The sequence below is a fragment of the Marmota monax genome, unplaced genomic scaffold (assembly GCF_021218885.2).
Source record: "Marmota monax isolate L192 unplaced genomic scaffold, Marmota_monax_Labrador192_F-V1.1 WCK01_AAM20220418_F8-fsc00042, whole genome shotgun sequence".
Taxonomy (NCBI): domain Eukaryota; kingdom Metazoa; phylum Chordata; class Mammalia; order Rodentia; family Sciuridae; genus Marmota; species Marmota monax.
In genome coordinates this window covers 12,701,014-12,721,896 of record NW_026693008.1, presented here as the reverse complement: position 1 = coordinate 12,721,896, position 20,883 = coordinate 12,701,014, and the positions used below count along the sequence as shown (strand labels likewise).

At 41.4% G+C, this 20,883-nt stretch overlaps 2 protein-coding genes across 5 annotated transcripts in view; one reads left to right on the top strand and one right to left on the bottom strand.

Moving 5' to 3' along the window:
- The window catches only part of Arhgef3 (Rho guanine nucleotide exchange factor 3), a 321,024-nt gene that overhangs the window by 218,871 nt on the left and 81,270 nt on the right, over window positions 1-20,883 (top strand). The gene's annotated exons all lie outside the window — the stretch shown is intronic.
- Window positions 9,802-11,144, bottom strand: LOC124098164 (transmembrane protein 98-like). Its single transcript, XM_046452870.1, is given in 1 exon segment — window positions 9,802-11,144. A coding segment is annotated over 1 exon segment (681 nt). The 5' UTR covers window positions 11,090-11,144; the 3' UTR covers window positions 9,802-10,408.

Sequence of the window (20,883 nt, the reverse complement as noted above, 5' to 3'; positions counted from 1 at the left end):
GGTCAGGCCCAGCGGCCTGCCAGTGTGGTACACACATCACCCCAACTGGAGTAGGGGCAGAGCAGATCCTTTGCCCACGCCCGGATCAGGCCCTGCCGGTGTGGTGGTCACGTGACCCCAATTGGAGTGGGGGCTAAGCGGAACCGCCACCCGTGCCCGCAGGGTGAGCAGACCTGTGACCAACCTGCAGATCAGGCCCAGGAGCCTGCTGGCGTGGTACACACATCACCCTAATTGGAGTAGGGGCAGAGCAGAGTCGCCGCCCATGCCAGGAACAGGCCCAGCGACCTGCCGGCGGGGTAGTCACGACACCCCAATTGGAGTAGGGGCAGAGCAGAGCCACCACCCGTGCCCGAAAGGTGGGCAGATCTGCGACCGACCAGCGGGACAGGCCCAGTGGCCTGCCGGTACGACAGACACGTCACCCCATTTGGAGTAGGGGCAGAGTAGAGCCGCCGCCCGCGCCTGCAGGGTAGGCAAACCTGCAACCGACCAGCGGATCAGGCCCGGTGGCCTGCCGGCGTGGTACACTCGGCACCCCAATTGGAGTAGGGGCAGAACAGAGCCGCCGCCAGCGCCCAGAACAGGCCCAGTGACCTGCCAGTGTGGTAGTCACGACACCCCAATTGGAATAAGGAGAGAGCAGATCCGCCGCCCGCGCCTGCAGGAAAGAAACGCAAGCAGTATGAAAAGACAAGGAAAGAAAGGACCACAAGCAATGCAGGTCAACGCAACTTTAGAAGAGGTAACAGCTGCAGCAGATGGAATGTCAGATAAAGAATTCAGGATATACATGCTTCAGATGATCTGGAGTATCAAGGAAGACATTAGACAGCAAAATCAGACAATGAAAGATCACTTCGACAATGAATTACGCAAACAAATCCAGGAAGCAAAGGATCAACTATACAGGGAGATAGAGGTTATAAAAAACAAACAAACAGAAATCCTAGAAATGCAGGAAGCAATAAACCAACTTAAAAACTCAATGGAGAATACTACCAGCAGAGTAGAACACTTAGAAGATAGAACATCAGACAATGAAGACAAAAGTATTTCAACTGGAAAAGAACATAGACAGCTCAGCAAGACTGTTAAGAAACCATGAGCAGAACATCCAAGAAATATGGGATAACATTAAGAGACCAAACTTAAGAGTCATTGGGATACAGGAAGGTACAGAGTTCCAAACCAAAGGAATGAGCAGTCTATTCAATGAAATAATACAAGAAAACTTCCCAGACTTGAAGAATGAGACAGAATCCCAAATCCTAGAAGCCTACAGGACGCCGAATGTGCAAAATCATAAGAGATCCACACCTAGACACATTATAATGAAGATGCCCAACATACAGAATAAGGAGAGAATTTTAAAAGCGACAAGAGAAAGGAAGCAGATTACATTTAGGGGTAAGCCAATCAGGATAACAGCTGATCTTTCAACACAGACTCTGAAAGCTAGAAGATCCTGGAATAACATATTTCAAACACTGAAAGAAAATGGGTTCCAACCAAGAATTGTGTATCCAGCGAAATTAAGCTTCAGGATGGAGGATGAAATTAAAACCTTCCACGATAAACAAAAGTTTAAAGAATTCGCAGCTAGAAAACCATCTCTTCAAAGCATCCTCGCCAAAACATTACAGGAAGAGGAAATGGAAAATAACAATGTAAACCAACAGTGGGAGGTAGGACAGTAAAGGGGGGGAAAATAATCAAAGAGGAAAACAAACCATGTTTAGTAACAGAAATAAACAAATATGGCTGGAAGAACAACCCATATCTCAATAATAACCCTAAATGTTAATGGCTTAAACTCACCAATTAAGAGACACAGGCTAGTAGAATGGATCACACAACAAGACCCAACAATATGCTGCCTACAGGAGACGCATTTGATAGGAAAAGACATACATAGGCTGAAGGTGAAAGGTTGGGAAAAATCATATCACTCATATGGACTTCGGAAACAAGCAGGAGTGTCCATACTCATATCAAATAAAATAGATTTCAAGCCAAAGTTAATCAAAAGGGATAAAGAGGGACACTACATACTGCTTAAGGGAACCATACACCAACAAGACATAACAATCATAAATATTTATGCCCCAAACAATGGTGCAGCTATGTTCGTCAAACAAACTCTTCTCAAGTTCAAGAGTCTAATAGACCACCATACGATAATCATGGGAGACTTCAACACACCTCTCTCGCCACTGGACAGATCTTCCAAACAAAAGTTGAATAAGGAAACTATAGAACTCAATAACACAATTAATAACCTAGACTTAATTGACATATATAGAATATACCACCCAACATCAAGCAGTTACACTTTTTTTCTCAGCAGCACATGGATCCTTCTCAAAAATAGATCATATATTATGTCACAGGGCAACTCTTAGACAATATAAAGGACTAGAGATAATACCATGCATCTTATCTGATCATAATGGAATGAAACTGAAAATCAACGATAAAAGAAGGAAGGAAAAATCATGCATCACTTGGAGAATGAACAATAGGTTACTGAATAATCAATGGGTTATAGAAGACATCAAGGAGGAAATTAAAAAATTCTTAGAGATAAATGAAAACACAGACACAACATATCGCAATCTATGGGACACATTGAAAGCAGTTCTAAGAGGAAAATTCATTGCTTGGAGTTCATTCCTTAAAAAAAGAAAAAACCAACAAATAAATGATCTCATACTTCATCTCAAAATCCTTGAAAAAGAAGAGCAAAACAACAGCAAAAGAAGTAGAAGGCAAGAAATAATTAAAATCAGAGCTGAAATTAATGAAATCGAAACAAAAGAAACAATTGAAAAAGTTGACAAAACTAAAAGTTGGTTCTTTGAAAAAATAAACAAAATCGACAGACCCTTAGCGATGCTAGCGAAGAGAAGAAGAGAGAGAACTCAAATTACTAGCATACGGGATGAAAAAGGCAATATCACAACAGACACTTCAGAAATACAGAAGATACTCAAAAACTATTTTGAATCCTTATACTCCAATAAATTAGAAGATAGTGAAGGCATAGATAAATTTCTTAAGTCATATGATCTGCCCAGATTGAGTCAGGAGGATATAGAAAACCTAAACAGACCAATATCAATTGAGGAAATAGAAGAAACCATCAAAAGACCACCAACTAAGTAAAGCCCAGGACCGGATGGATATACAGCAGAGTTTTACAAAACCTTTAAAGAAGAACTAATACCAATACTTTTCAAGCTACTTCAGGAAATAGAAAAGGAGGGAGAACTTCCAAATTCATTCTATGAGGCCAACATCACCCTGATACCTAAACCAGACAAAGACACTTCAAAGAAAGAAAACTACAGACCAATATCTCTAATGAACCTAGATGCAAAAATCCTCAATAAAATTCTGGCGAATCGGATACAAAAACATATCAAAAAAATTGTACACCATGATCAAGTAGGATTCATCCCTGGGATGCAAGGCTGGTTCAATATACGGAAATCTATAAATGTTATTCACCACATCAATAGACTTAAAAATAAGAACCATATGATCATCTCGATAGATGCGGAAAAAGCATTCGACAAAGTACAGCATCCCTTTATGTTCAAAACTCTAGAAAAACTAGGGATAACAGGAACATACCTCAATATTGTAAAAGCAATCTATGCTAAGCCTCAGGCTAGCATCATTCTGAATGGAGAAAAACTGAAGGCATTCCCTCTAAAATCTGGAACAAGACAGGGATGCCCTCTCTCTCCACTTCTGTTCAACATAGTTCTCGAAACACTGGCCAGAGCAATTAGACAGACGAAAGAAATTAAAGGCATAAAAATAGGAAAAGAAGAACTTAAATTATCACTATTTGCAGATGATATGATTCTATACCTAGCAGACCCAAAAGGCTCTACAAAGAAACTATTAGAGCTAATAAATGAATTCAGCAAAGTGGCATGATATAAAATCAACACACATAAATCAAAGGCATTCCTGTATATCAGCGACAAATCCTCTGAAATGGAAATGAGGACAACCACTCCATTCACAATATCTTCAAAAAAAATAAAATACTTGGGAATCAACCTAACAAAAGAGGTGAAAGACTTATACAATGAAAACTACAGAACCCTAAAGAGAGAAATAGGAGAAGATCTTAGAAGATGGAAAAAATATACCCTGTTCATGGATAGGCAGAACTAACATCATCAAAATGGCAATATTACCAAAAGTTCTCTATAGGTTTAATGCAATGCCAATCAAAATCCCAACGGCATTTCTTGTAGAAATAGAGAAAGCAATCATGAAATTCATATGGAAAAAATAAAAGACCCAGAATAGCAAAAACAATGCTAAGCAGGAAGTGTGAATCAGGCGGTATAGCGATACCAGACTTCAAACTATACTACAGAGCAATAGTAACAAAAACAGCATGGTACTGGTACCAAAACAGGCAGGTGGACCAATGGTACAGAATAGAGGACACAGAAACCAATCCACAAAACTACAACTATCTTATATTTGATAAAGGGGCTAAAAGCATGCAATGGAGGAAGGATAGCATCTTCAACAAATGGTGCTGGGAAAACTGGAAATCCATATGCAACAAAATGAAACTGAATCCCTTTCTCTCGCCATGCACAAAAGTGAATTCAAAATGGATCAAGGAGCTTGATATCAAATCAGAGACGCGCCGTCTGATAGAAGAAAAAGTTGGCTACGACCTACATTCGGTGGGGTCGGGCTCCAAATTCCTCAATAGGACACCCATAGCACAAAAGTTAATAACTAGAATCAACAAATGGGACTTACTCAAACTAAAAAGTTTTTTCTCAGCAAGAGAAACAATAAGAGAGGTAAATAGGGAGCCTACACCCTGGGAACAAATCTTTACTCCTCACACTTCAGATAGAGCCCTAATATCCAGAGTATACAAAGAACTCAAAAAATTAGACAATAAGAGAACAAACAACCCAATCAACAAATGGGCCAAGGACCTGAACAGACACTTCTCAGAGGAGGACATACAATCAATCAACAAGTACATGAAAAAATGCTCACCATCTCTAGCAGTCAGAGAAATACAAATCAAAACCACCCTAAGATACCATCTCACTCCAGTAAGATTGGCAGCCATTAGGAAGTCAAACAACAACAAGTGCTGGCGAGGATGTGGGGAAAAGGGTACACTTGTACATTGCTGGTGGGACTGCAAATTGGTGCAGCCAATTTGGAAAGCAGTATGGAGATTTCTTAGAAAGCTGGGAATGGAGCCACCATTTGACCCAGCTATTCCCCTTCTTGGTCCATTCCCTAAAGACCTAAAAAGAGCATGCTACAGGGACACTGCTACATCGATGTTCATAGCAGCACAATTCACAATAGCAAGACTGTGGAACCAACCTAGATGCCCTTCAATATACGAATGGATAAAAAAAAAATGTGGCATTTATACACAATGGAATATTACTCTGCATTAAAAAATGACAAAATCATAGAATTTGCAGGGAAATGGATGGCATTAGAGCAGATTATGCTAAGTGAAGCTAGCCAATCCCTAAAAAACAAATGCCAAATGTCTTCTTTGATATAAGGAGAGTAACTAAGATCAGAGTAGGGACGAAGAGCAGGAGAAGAAGATTAACATTTAACAGGGATGAGAGGTGGGAGTGAAAGGGAGAGAAAAGGGAAATTGCATTGAAATGGAAGGAGACCCTCAGGGTTATACAGTGGAGGGGGTAGAGAGAGAGGAGGGGAGGGGAGGGGAGAGGTGGGGAGGGGGGAGGGTGGAGGATGGGAAAGGCAGCGGAGCACAGCAGACACTAGTATGGCAATATGTAAATCAATGGATGTGTAACTGATGTGATTCTGCAATCTGTGTATGGGGTGAAGGTGGGAGTTCATAACCCACTTGAATCAAAGTGAGGAATATGATATGTCAAGAAATTTGTAATGTTTTGAACAACCAACAATAAAAAATTAAAAAAAAAAAAACACTGTTGCTGGTATTTGGGGAACTGGAAAATAGTCCTATACTTAATAGAGTTTGGGGGACATTGCTCAAATCCTGATCTTCTTGAATGTTGAAAACAAATCCCTCTCTATGTATCTCATCGATTGATGAATCTGAGGGTGGGGGCTCCTGCCCTGACCTCTGAAATGCTGCCATTTCAGAGACAAGACAGCCCACTCTTTGTTAGAGCATTCTGGCTTCAGGCTTTTAAATCAGCATTCCAAAGATTTAAAGGCAAAATACATATTGGAATTTCCACAGCAAGAGTATTGGGCCTCTGAGCCACAGCTGCATGGGGGTTGGCAAGTTTGTTATTCGCGTGACATTACCTCTTAAAAGCAGGCTTGACTGGTTACTGTGGTGCAAGCATGTAATCCCAGCAGCTTGGGAGTCTGAGGCAAGAGGATTACAAATTCAAGACCAGCCTCAGCAACTTATTGAGACCTTTGGCAATTTAGTGAGACACTGTCTCAAAATAAAAAGTCAAAAGGGCTGGAGATGGAGGATGAGGTTCAGTGGTAAGCACCTCTGGATTCAATCCCTGGTGCCAAGAAAAGGAAGCATGGTAAAGGTGCATTATTTAGCCATCATGAGCAGACCTTCTTTTAAGTTGCAGGGCCACAGGGGTGGCTGAGCTCTCTTAGGTTCCAATTATGGGCTTTTAATAATTCGGGCCAAATAGGAGGCCTTGGTGTGTCTGTCACACACTGGAACCAGTGGGAAAATGCCCTCAGGACGTACATTCACCTTTAGCCCAGACAGCTTGTGCAAGAGACAGAGACCACGTTCACTGCTGCTGAGGCATCTTCTGCAGGCCCCAAGCAGATGGCAGTTGTGCCATGCCTAAGTCTGTCCCAAAGAAACAGCGGTGAATTCCCTCCAACCACAACCACAGAGGGATCTCTCCTGACTCTCTCTTTTCTGGGCGACAATGAGGAAGATCAGTAGCAACATGTGGTAAAGATCCACTCAGTCCCTGCGTGGACCTCCTCCTTCCCACTTAGAGACAAGCCATCATGAATAGTAATTTTCACTCCTGGGCCAAAGTCAGTTCTCAGTCTAAAGGGCTGGGATTTTTGGTGCTAGTAGCTCTGGATAGCTTCTCCTTCTACTATTTAGTTTGGGCACATTGTTTCTTTGCTTTTAAAGCAGGGAGAGACAAAATGGTGTAGTTTAGTGAACCCCCATCTTTTGCAGCCAGTTAGAACTTTATTTTTACCACTTAGAACCTGCCACCTTAATCTAGTTACTTAATCCCTCTGAGTCTTAGTTTTCTTCTCTGTAAAATGGCAACAGTAATACTTACATCCATGCTTGTTGTAAATTTAACAAGGCAGGTAAGTTGGAAAAACAAGAATAGGACTTTATTTTTTATAACAGTGTGGATGGTTGGTTGTTATGCTTTACATGGAACTTGCATTCTGAGTATCTGCAAGATCTTGAGGTTGTTTTCTTACTTTTAAAATCTCTACTTGAATATCATCAGCGGATGCTTACTGTGCACTTGCTGTGTGACCGGCAGTCACTGAGCATTCACATGTGTTTTAATCCTCACAGCAGCCCTGCTTGCCTCCTTCTGGCTTTGAGGTGCTTTCTTGCCCAGTTCTTCCTGCAAAAATCCCAAGCCTGCTTTTCATGCCTCTTCCAGAATCAGTCACTGTGACCATAGGAAGGGGCCTGCTAGTGGCTCAGTCCTGAATCACATGTGCTTCCAAGGGGATTAGAGTGAGCTCCATCCCTCTGAAATCACAAGCACTGAAGAGTTGAGAAGGGCCAATCTCCCAAAAGAAAAGCATAGAGCCATTATAGGAAGAGAGAGGAATTGGTGCAAACTGAGCCAAAGCCCCAGAATGCACTGCAGCACCAGCAGCTTGTTCTTGAAGCTCTGAAGTACTCAACTCCGGGTGCCAAATGCCCAAGTAATGAACATCTTGAATGGAGCAGTTGGACTCTGCTAAGCCTAGGAAACACGAAGGCTCACTGAGCTGCTGGCATGTGATCATCATCATGAGCAACAGCTTTTGTCAGCCCTCACCAGCTTCACAGAATAAAACTAAACAAGCAGAAAATGTTGCTGTCTGTCCCTGAGGATGGGTTTCTGAAATTCTAATGGAATTTTTCAGAATAGGTATCATCGTGCAATCAGCATTCAAATCAAGTGCCAAATCTCAACAAAAAAAGAGCATCGAAAGATTCTTTCCCTCTTCTCAACCACTGACCATGGCTTGGGCAAAGATTCTGAAATTAGTGCTTTTGTAAATGTCATTTGAAAAGTCCTTCCAGCCAGGTATGGTGTTGCAACTCAGGAGCCTGAGGCAGGAGAATCAAAATTTTGAGACTATCCTGGTCAACTTAACAAGGCTGTCTCAAAGTAAAAGGAAATACAAAGGGCTGGGGGTGTAGCTCAGAGGTAGAGCACCCCTGGGTTTCATTCCCAGTATGGCCAAACTTTAAAAAAAAGTTTTTGGAAATAATAAAATAAACTCATTTCACACCTGAATATTCTGTAGCTTGTGAAGAATGTGGCATGAAGTGCAGGGGTCCTAGTAAATGAAATGGTGTGGCTACCCTGCCGGCTGTGCCAGGAGTAGAAGCTAATATACACCATGCCCTGTAGTGTGCCTTTATTGTCCATGCATCATCATCTCATGTAGTTTCCCCAGCAGTCCTATGGAGAGGTACTGTTTTCATCTTCAATTTTTTTTGCAGGGGGATGGGTTAAGGAAACTAAGAAAGATTTGCTCATTAGGGTCCCAGAGCAAATGAGTCAGAATTCAGACTCAGGCTGCCAGACAGCAATATGTATGCCCCCTAACCATGCTCAATAACCCCATGTTGCTTCATGGGGTTTCCTCAGTCTTTTTTTTTACAGGTGAGTATTTGGGTTATTAGAAAAACTTCTACATAGTGTTGCCACTTAGATGTTTTCCTTTGAGAATCCTGGCTCATAATAATGGGCCATAAACAATGAAAAACTTTTCAGATTTTTCTGTTTCTTCCCTCCTTTTGCAGAGAACATTCACAGTTACTACAGTGAACTGGGCAGTGGTACTCTCTTTCATTTTATCAGTAGGTAGAAAGGCAAGGAGGAAGGCTGCTGACCCTGTTGGACATCAGCTCTAAATGTGATAATTGTCAGTAATCTTCAAAAGTACTATCAGTCCATGAGACTGGATAATTATAGACCTGTCTGTCAATGGTTCGAAGGCTGGACTTTTAAGCAATCAGGGTTTGAATCATAGCCTTGTCACTGCAACCTCAAAAGAAATTATAGAACCTATCTGATCTTCAGTTTCCTCATTCATAAAGGGAGTCATTTGTAGGACTGGGTTCCTAGGGTTGTCATGGGAACTAAAGGAAACGATGCTTTCAAAATGCTCAGCTCAGTGTTGTCTCCAGTAAGAGGTCAAAGAAGGCTGGCTGCTAGAAATACAACCATTTATTACCATCTGACTCTTACTATTATTTCCTATCCTTACAGGAAACAATAATACTCCTTCCCACTCCAAAACAAATACTATCACAACAAAATCTTCATTTTTATCACCAACATTTAATAGTTAAATATCCTTGCCTTTTCAGTGGTTTGCAAAGTACTTTGCAATTTCCTCTCTTCCTAATTCCTGGAAATCTGTTTGTTTGAACTTGAATTGTTTAAAGTTCTCTGTTGAGCAAACTGTCGTGTGTGTGTGTGTGTGTGTGTGTGTGTGTTTCTCTGATGTCCTAAAGCCTTGAAAAACAGTAGCTTTTGCATAATCTTTTTTTTTTTTTTGAGGAAAACATATGTATAAATTCACTTAGTGGTAGCTAGGTAAAATCGCAGGCATAATGATAAAAAAGAAATAATCAATTTTGCAGTGCTCAGCTTCAGACCCAAGCCTGTAAAAGAAAAGAGGGACTCAGACACCTCAGGGACCAGGAAGTAACACAAATAAACGCATCAGGCCAGGGACAGAGTAGAAGGCTTACTCGGAGAGCGAACCTCTACCCAGCTCCAAATGATTGTCCTATTTTGAAAACGCAGTTCAGATTCGCCACGCCTTCTGATTGTCCAAGAGAAGTTGGAAATTCTGATTTTTATGTGAAACCACTGGATTCTTAGAGGGTGGCTCAATTTTCTTGAAAACACTAGGTGAGCGAAATTGAGCTGACAGCCCACTCTGCTGTACAGGTGGCGAAAGGCATGTCCCCTAACCCTGGTATGAGAATACCATTCTCCAGCCACCATCTGCCTGTTGCAACAGAGGCATCCACGATGGGGCGCTTCTGCTTTACTCTAAAACACATGGCGGGACCCCCGAGCCCTGGAGAACAACTAACTCTACAGGGAAAAGTGAAGGGCTCAGCTAAGCCACCCAGGATAGCAGCAGATTGGCCCTCGAGACCACCTGCTGATCTATAGGACTAAATGGCCGACTGTTCCTGTAGGAAGCCTTCCGGGCCTGGGAGGCTTTTATCTGGCTCAGAAGCCAGGGCAGCCTCTCGAAGGACTTCCAGGTGCTCCTCAGCAGCTGACAGTGACTGGTCAATCCAATCCAGGCCTCCAGTCAGATGACAGGCATTTCTGGTCACCAGCACCAGATGACTGACAGACAGGAGCAAGGCAGTCGTCCGTGCATCCAGGAGCTTGGGGTCCAGCGGAGGGTACATGGACTTCACGACATCGTCCACTCTGGGGCTGATCCGCTTGGCCACCACGATGATGTCGCTGACACTGGCAGAAGTCTTCATCTTGGCCCCAGAGCCCATAGTCATGGCAACGAGTTTTTCCGTCAGAGTGTGACAAATCTTCAGGATGGCAATGCAGTGGGACATGAGACCAGAGGCATCTTCAATCCAGTCTTCATTCTCCAGAATGGCCTCGATGTGGGGGTTGGTGATGACGACATCATCCAGCTCTAACTCTGAGGGCTCCGACTGGGTCTCCATGGCTCCGATGAGGTCCACGATGGGCTTGGAATCATACCGCTGCAGCAGATCTCAGGGCCGGCAGTAACGCTGCCTGCACACCACCACCAAGGCTGCAAACGAAGCCAGAAAGATGGTGGCCAGCACCCCTATGGCAACAATCACCACCGTCTCCATGCTTCCTGGTAGCTCCTGACTCAGTCCCGCTCACATCTCCACAAAGGCTAATGCCTGAGAGGCAGACCTGCAGCTGCGGCTGCGGCTGCGGCTCCCGGCGCGCCCGGTGCCTCCCGCGCCCCGCCGATGGCGAAGTCGGGGCGCCGGCCCGTTGCATAATCTTTGATAAAAGTTGCATGAACTCCCTGAAAGCTCCAATGGGCCAGTAGCTTTAGCACTACCTTCCTTTCCAGCTGGCTCTCTGATTTGTTCCCTTCATTTTTTCCCCCCTCAAGATCCTTTATTCAGCTTCCAGGGGAATCTCTTGAAGGGCTTTCTCTAAAATGTTATCACATCCCCTATTCACAATTAAGTTATTATCTTGGTGACAGGTACTGCCCTATACTGCTTAGGATCTCAAATGGTCATGTGGTTTGGCTCACAGTTAGTGCCTTTTCCAGGTGATAAAGATTCTGAGGGCAGTTATAGAGCTTTGTCATTAAAAAAAAAAAAGTTGATTATTTGTGGCAACTTTGATTCTGGTGGTTACAATAACTTGGGATCTACTTAATTGTTTGTTTTCTCCTTCCCAAGGAATATCTATAGAATTCATTTGTGGCCAAAGAAATGCACAAGAGCACAGATCAGATTTTTAATCAGGATAACCTCCCATCTATAGAGCATTTCACAGATTCCAAAGCACTTCCATTTCCATAATTGGGCAATGAACCTGTCTGGGAACTGGTCAGATGTGTATTTCCAGGGAAGATGCAGGGAAGGAAGAGGAAAGCAAAGTAGAATTGTGGGGTAGGATTTGGGGGTGATTAGCATTCTGGTAGGTACATATAGGATGTGCCTGGCCCTGACCATGATAAGATGGTGAACTGATCTCCAACTCTGGTGATGTTTTCTTTCTTTCCCCCCAATTTTGCTAATGACCTGAGACAGAAGTTCACAATACTTGGGTAGAATCTCAATCATGAAGCAGTCCTTTGTAGATTCCTTTAAGATGTTGCCTTTAAAAAAAAAAAAAATCCCTTTTGTAGTATGTTGAAGACATCCATCTCATCTTGTAACCTTTTATGTCTCGTCTGCCACAAGAGAAAACTTCAGGATAATCTTTGCTTCCTGATCAAAGTCAGTGAATTCCTAGCACAGGTCATCAGAAAGATATTTAGGGAAGGAAAAGGGAATATTTCTTCCTTTAGTTTCAGTAGGCTTCCAAAGAAGAAGAAAAAGAATGCAGTTGAAGAAACAGATGGTTTCCAGTATATATGAAAACACCATTCCCAAAATTCTATCTCCTATCTTTTATTTTTGCAGTGCTGGGGATCAATCCCACCTTTTACATTTTTTAGAAATATTTTTTAGTTGTAGATGGATATGCAAGGTAAATACTCTACCACTGAGCCATAATTCCAGCTCCCCACCTTTTACTTTTTTGAATTGTAAAAATAGCATAAGTATATGGCCCATAATCAGGAGCCCTCCCTTCTGATACAACCATGATTTTCATCTTGTGTATTCTCCTGAGAAGCTTTTCCACATATGTGTATATGTATTTCATGGGTGCCCTCAGAAACAGTTTTCATTCTTTGTTTTATTAGCTTGGCATTTTCCCACATTGCTTGGCTTTGTAAATATACTTGTTGATTTTGACACAGTGGTTACCCAGTGGATATCCTATAGTTTGATTAAACATCTCCTATTGCCTGACATTTGGATCTCAGGGAAATTTAGGGGAGGACCAGAAATTGTGCATCCTGAAGCCAACCTAGCCTGGATTTCCAGGTCTGCCCCTTCCTAGCTCTGTGACTTGCTTTCTTCATCTGTGGAAAGACAGTACTTTCTTTAAAGGGTTATTTATAGAATAATGTATAGAAAGCCTTTGATAGAGTTCCTGGAGCATATTGTACTCCCCATATGTAATAGCTAATCCATTATTTCGAACTCATCACTATTTAGATCAAGGTGCAACAGTCTTTTCATCTTTTTGAATGATTCCTTTTGGGAAATTCTCATGTGTAGGAATATTAAGCCAAGATATTTGTATATCCACGCTGCTTTTGCGATGTATTGACACTTCTTGATGTCATGGTAGGATTTGTTTTTCTGTTTTGTTTTGGTACTAAGGATAGAACCCAGGGGTACTTAACCACTGAGCTATATCCCCAACCTTTTTATTTTTTATTTTGAGACAGGGTCTCACTAAGTTGCTTAGGGTCTTACTGAGATACTGAGGTTGGCTTTGAATTTGTGATCCTCCTGCCTCAGCCTCCTGAGCTGCTGGGATTACAGGTATGTGCCACTACACCCTGTTTGTAAGTAGTTTTTACTGTCATCATTGACTCTATGTGTACCATTTTCACTGTACCCTCACCAGATTGACCAGAAGTTACAATTTTCTAAGTTGGATAATTTAGTGTATTGAACATGATACCTTGTGATTTTCCCACATTAGAAATGTAGAGAGAATAGTAAGTGAGCAACCCCCCCCCCATACCCATCAGCCAGGTTTTGGGATCACTGGTCTCTTCCAGTCTTACCATGCCTTATTTTTAGGAGTGTTCTAAGCAAACCTCAGTCACATATAATTTCACTCATTAGCATGTTGGTATATATCTCTGCCTCACAACTCACAAGGTTTTTTTTTAATTTTGTTTTGTTTTTAACATAAACTACCTTGCCTTATATCTAACGAGATTGGTAAGGTTAATGTATTCTTTCACTTTTGACTTTGGGCTGTGTATTAGGTGATGTTAAGGAATTCTTTCTAAATTGGAATTTTGACATGGTTCACCCATTTCTTATGGATTTTATTCTGAAAAAATTTTCTACCCCTTTCTTTACCCCTTCACCATTGATTCATTGGAGAAAATGGGTAATTTATAGAATGTTGTTATTATTTTATTTATTCATTTATTTATTTACTTATATGGGGATTGAATCCAGGAATGCTCTGTCACTGAATCATATCCCCAACCCTTTTGTTGTTGTTGTTGTTTTAATTTTGAGATGGGTCTTGCTAAGTCGAGAGGCTGGCCTAAAACTTGCGATCACTAGGATTACAGGAGTGCACCTGATTTATAGAATGTTTTCTATCCTGGATTTGGGAATTGCTTTCTCATGAGATGGTTTAGCTTTTTTCTCTATCCCATGTTTTCTGTAAACTGTTGAATAGATCTGGAGGCTTGATAAGTATCTTCCTTAATGTATTTTTTTAATTTTCATTGCTAGGAATTGAACCCAGGGCCTTGTACATGTTTGGCAAGTACTCTACCACTGAGCAATACCCCCTGCCCCTTCCTCAATTTTAACATGAAGTATTTTGAGGGGCAACACATCTGCACAGTCCTTTCCTCAAGGGAGTCTTAAATAGAGTTCCTGATACCAATTATGACTGGCATCCCCAGGTAGCAGGAGAGCAGTTTAAAGATATTCTTGCCTGTTAACTGTTTGAATAACTTGAACATAAGATTAAGTCATAATATTAGTGTAAAATATTCCAGCTGTCATTGGTGATTCCTCTAGAAGTTCCTTTCTTAATTCTAGTTCCCTAAGAATGCTTACAGAGGTAGGTATGGTTAGATGCAGCTCCCACAGTTTCTAGATGGAGAGATAATCTGAAGATTTGCTTGGCTACAGAATGTTAAGTAACTTCAAAAGTTACTTAACTGGAACATGGTTTAAAATGGTAGTAATAAATGTTAGTGGAACTCAAAAGAAAGTACTGTCTCCTTGGGGCTGAGTTGACCTGCAGACTTTTCTCAGAAGAAAATCTTGGCTTGAGATTTGAATACTGAGTGATATTTTTAAATGTGGAGAAGCGTGAGAGAGTGTCTATTCTGTATCTGAGTTGAAAGACAAAACTCAAATATCAACAAATTATCCACTCATGTTGACAGCCCTTGGAACCTATCTTCTGAGACCTTCTCTTTCTTTTGTTCTTTAATTCATTTGACAAATATTTATTGAGCACCTATTATGTGGCAATCATTTTGTGGCCTGGGGATTGCGGCTCATGAGGCAACCTAATTTTGTGGGAAAACATCATCGAGGAGTCAAAAGACCTTTAAAGTCCAGTTTTCCAAATTGGAAGAACAAAAAGAGTTCCTTAAGGTTCTTTTACTATTGGCATTTCTAGCTGGAAACTTTGGCAGGTCTGGATGAGGTTGTAGCACACTGTCAGCTGGAAAGAAAAGACTTCTCAATTCAAATGGAAAGAAAAAATCAATATATACGTATGTGTGTGTGTGTGTGTGCGCGCGCGCGCGTGCTCGTGTGCATGTGTGTGTATTCTTCTTCTTTTTTTTTTTTTTAATTTTTTATTGTGGGTTGTTCAAAACATTACAAATTTCTTGACATATCATATTCCACACTTTGATTCAAGTGGGTTATGAACTCCCACCTTCACCCCATACACAGATTGCAGAATCACATCAGTTACACATCCATTGATTTACAAATTGCCATACTAGTGTCTGTTGTGCTCCGCTGCCTTTCCCATCCTCCACCCTCCCCCCTCCCCACCTCTCCCCTCCCCTCCCCTCCTCTCCCCTCCCCTCCCGTCCTCTCTCTCTACCCCCTCCACTGTATAACCCTGAGGGTCTCCTTCCATTACCGTGCAATTTCCCTTCTCTCTCCCTTTCCCTCCCACCTCTCATCCCTGTTAAATGTTAATCTTCTTCTCCTGCTCTTCGTCCCTACTCTGTTCTTAGTTACTCTCCTTATATCAAAGAAGACATTTGGCATTTGTTTTTTAGGGATTGGCTAGCTTCACTTAGCATAATCTGCTCTAATGCCATCCATTTCCCTGTAAATTCTATGATTTTGTCATTTTTTAATGCAGAGTAATACTCCATTGTGTATAAATGCCACATTTTTTTAATCCATTCATCTATTGAAGGGCATCTAGGTTGGTTCCACAGTCTTGCTATTGTGAACTGTGCTGCTATGAACATCGATGTAGCAGTGTCCCTGTAGCATGCTCTTTTTAGGTCTTTAGGGAATAGACCAAGAAGGGGAATAGCTGGGTCAAATGGTGGCTCCATTCCCAGCTTTCCAAGAAATCTCCATACTGCTTTCCAAATTGGCTGCACCAATCTGCAGTCCCACCAGCAATGTACCCTTTTCCCCACATCCTCGCCAGCACTTGTTGTTGTTTGACTTCCTAATGGCTGCCAATCTTACTGGAGTGAGATGGTATCTTAGGGTGGTTTTGATTTGCATTTCTCTGACAGCTAGAGATGTTGAGCATTTTTTCATGTACTTGTTGATTGATTGTATGTCCTCCTCTGAGAAGTGTCTGTTCAGGTCCTTGGCCCATTTGTTGATTGGGTTGTTTGTTCTCTTATTGTCTAATTTTTTGAGTTCTGTATTCTTCTTCTTGACTCTTTTTTGTGGGAGCACTTTATCCTTTGAGCTCTAAAACCTAAGCTAGAAACTCATGAAGCAATATTTGCCACCACCCTGGGCAAAGATGTAAATGAAAACAAGAATTCTTTAACTTCTAGACAGTTTGCCTTTGTTCAGATTCAAAGCTCCTCTGACACAAGTGAAGGGGAGATTGACCTGTGGTTATCACCTCTGGAAGAGGTGTGCTCATTTGCAAGAAAGAGACTGAAAATGGCATATAGCAGAGTGGGTGGCTGAGTACAAAAGAAATTGTTAGCATTCTTGACATATTCATCCATCTTCAGCAGCAACTCAGCTCTTGATCATTTGATTCAAGTCTGATCCTTTGAATTCAATTCTATTAGCATCTCTATTCTGATTATTTCTAGAAGAGACTCTTTTGCTCCCTTCCCAATTATTTCCATCAGCTCTCCCCCTGAACATACCCTCAAATAATCATATGAACTAAGTATGTACATTGTGGCTGCTGTGCAAACACAGCTTCAAGATAAGCCTGACTCCTCCCTCAGACTCCCCTAAGTCCTTCTTCTCCCCTTGCTCCTCTTCCTGTCACATAAAATCCAAGATGGGAGGAACTGAGAGTCAACTAGTTGTGTCTGTTCACAAATGTATTCCACCTCTTCCCCTAACCAGAATCCTAGGACAGAGGGTCAGCTCATGATGTCTTGGCTTCTCTTTTATCCCCAACCTCCTGGGTATAAAATGTGATTAATGTTCCACAAGACTTGGATTGAAAAAGCCTAATCCAGTACATTCTGTTTGATCAAAACAGAGCTCAGGAAAGTTAAATGACTTTTCCATAGCTGCCAGAGTCTGTGGACGAACAGGGACTAAAACCCAAGGCGACTCTAGTCCACAGACATAGCCTTCCTAAAAGCTACCTCCCCATGTTGTGGTTTCAGCTAACCTGTGGATCTGGGGCATGCAGGGGCCACCTATTCTTGGGGCAGGTTATAGCTGTGTGGTTCAGACCATTGGTGTCCAGACTGGTTCGGTTCTCATGGCTATTTAGCTATGTGATTCTGTACAAGTTACTTATCCTCTTCTGAGGCTCTCTGCTCTCATCTATGAAACAAGGGTATGACCCTCTTCAGCAGGTTGTGAGTATTCCCTAAGTTAATGCATGTCATGTGCTTGTTATTAGGACTGGCATAGAGCAAGTGACACCAAACATTATTTTCTACCTTTTCAGCACTCTTGGATGTGAAGTTCCCAACCCATAGTGTTTTTATTGTTGTTGTTCCAAATAAAGTTAACTCAAATCTGTCTGTATTACTCAGTATTACTTTATACCTTTATTTTATTAATTTATTTTTTTATGTGGTGCTGAGGATTGAACCCAGTACCTCACATGTGCTGGGGAAGTGCTCTGTCACTGAGCTACAACCCCAGCCCAGTGTTTTTTGTTTTTTGTTTATTTTAAGAATCAGATATGAGGGCTTGGGATGTGGCTCAAGTGGTAGCACTCTCGCCTGGCATGCGTGGGGCGCTGGGTTTGATCCTCAACACCACATAAAATAAAAAATAAAGACATTGTATCCACCTAAAACTAAAAAATAAATATTAAAAAAAGAATCTGATATGAAATTTTTGCTTGGAGGATGTGGCAGATAGTTCATCTTCTGTTAGAAATTATTTGAACCTCTGAGTTTCAGAGTGTCCATTTGACTGACTCTTTGGTTCTTGGGCTTTGAAGTGATCCTCTCCTCCTCCAGACTTACCTCCCATCTATGTTTGGGACCATAATAAACCAAGCTACTGTTTATAGAGTTGCTATTACATGTCAGCTCCTTTACCAGCCTTTTCTCTAATCTCCCCCTCTCCACTTTTGAAGTAGGTGTTGTTATATTCTAATTGCAGGTGAGGAAACTGAGTCTCCAAGAGATTGAGTAACTTGCTTGATTGTTGAAGAAATTTTGGTGGATGATGATGAAAGAACACATTTGTATATACTACCATTGTCTCCATGTAAGATCACATCCAGGGAGATCCTAGTGCTTTGGGTTGACAACTGACAGGGACTTGAGTAAACATTCAACCTCCTGATTGACAGACTGGGGAAACTAGTGAGCAAAGAAATCCTGGGACTTGACCAAAATTAGAGTGGGAATGCAGGACCAAGATTTGAACCCATGGGTTCTCATTGTTATTCAGTGGTTTTTTTTTGGGGGGGGGGCATTCTTTTTTGTTTTTTCATTCATATCATATAGGTTTGAATCCTTGACCCTTGGCATCACAGGCTGTAGGGTCAGATCATCCTGCTTTGTCAGTGACCTGCACATTATTAATGTTCCATTTCAAAATTGGAACTTCAGGTTCGGAAGCAAAATACTAGCATTTGAACCCCAGATTTGCTACTTACAGCTTTGTGACTTTGGGTAAGTTGTTTAACTTCCAGTGCCTCAGTTTCTCCCACTATGAAAATTCTCATCTCGCAGGATTATCTTCAGGATTGCATGAAAAGGGTTGCATGAGATACTTCATGTAAAGTCAGAGAACAGTGCCCAGCCAAGATCAGCATCATTTATTGTGCTTTTGTCACTTGCCAGGCATATTTTTACACATATTTTGGACACAGCCCTGAAGAAGAGAGTTGTGATTCTTACCCTTGCAGAGCTTATAGTTCAGTGGGAGAAACAAATATCAAACAAGAAGGCAGCTAATGACTTAATGAGCCATTCTAGTTTCGTTTGTTATTTACAGGGCACTACTTAGAAGTTGCTGCATTGTATCTTTTCCTCAGTTCTGACTTTTATAACAGGCAACATCAATGTCAATATTTTATGTCAGAAGTTTAGCTAGGGGATTGCACAGAGCTCTCAGCCTTGAGAAACCTGTGCTGCTCAGTATCTCATACCAGCAGCCAGCTCTGTGTTACATCTAGAATACAACTAACCATGGTCTTGCCCCTTGCCTTCTTCAGGCAGCGCACCCCTGCAAGGCAGGAAGTTATGACTGGATAGAATTCACAGGGCAGCGAGTAGGTCCACAGAAGGAACATTGAGCTGTCATAGTCATAACAGGCCTGTGGGAAGAAGACAGAAGGAACCAAATGTTGTTGGACAGATAACACAGACACTGCATAACCAAGTACCTATTTTTAAGTGACCGTGGTGTATTTTCAGTCAGCTCCCTCTCATTTGTAGTCTATATACAAATTTTCTCTTATTGTCTTTTCCCATTGTAGATCTTCCCTCTGTTAAAACCTCTTATTTGCCTTTGCATTTGATATTAAAGGAATCTGTATGTATATGCATTCTCTGACAAATGAAGTCATTAAGCTTAATTTTCTGATGACCCATATGAAATATTATTGTACTGAGCTAACCCAAACTCCATGCTGCCTAGACCAAACATTGCTGATTTTTAACAAGGGTATTTTCATCAATATGGGATATTATAATTTTTCTATGAAGACTTTTCCTGGAATAAAATAGAATTAAATCAGGACAATACTTCTTACACACTTTTTGGTCTTTGCTATTTTATAGAATCAGAAACATAATTGAAATCACTGTATTTTACAGTTCAAGAAACTACGCCTTAGAGGTCTCTTGACTTGCTTTGGGCAGCTTTAATGGTAGAGCCATGATTGAAACCCGTATTTTCCAATTCTGGTCAGTTTGCCTTCACTGTGCCTCCTTCTTTTATATTCCCAACAGTCAAGTCAGTATTTGAAATCATGGAGTTAAATTTAAAAATTATCCCCTTTGAGGAAAAAGCTATACTCATACATTGCTGGTGGGACTGCAAATTTGTGCAACCACTTTGGAAAGCAGTATGGAGATTCCTCAGAAAACTTGGAAACCACCATTTGACCCAGCTATCCCACTCCTCAGTCTATACCCAAAGGACTTAAAATCAATATATCATAGTGACTCAGCCACATCAATGTTTATAGCAGTTCAATGCACAATAGTTAAACTGTGGAAACAACCTAAATGCCCATCAATAGATGAATGGATAAAGAAACTGTGGTATATATACACAATGGAATATTACTCAGCATTCAAAGAGAACAAAATTATGGTATTTGCAGGTAAATGGATGGAGTTGGAGAATATCATTCTAAGCAAAGTAAGCCAATCCCAAAAAACCAAAGGCCAAATGGTTTATCTGATCAGTGGATGCTGATCCATAATGGGGAGGGGGGGCATGCAAAGAATGAAGGAACTTTGGATTGGGCAAAGGGAAGGGTTGGGAGAGAACGGGGCATGGCGCAGGATAGATGGTGGAGTGAGACAGACATCATTACCCTATGTACATATGTGATTGCATGAATGGCTCAACTCTGTATCATGTACAACCAGAGAATTGAAATGTTGTGCTCTATTTGGGTACAATAAATTTAAATGCATTCTACTATCATGTATAACTAAGTAGAATAAATAAAATAACAA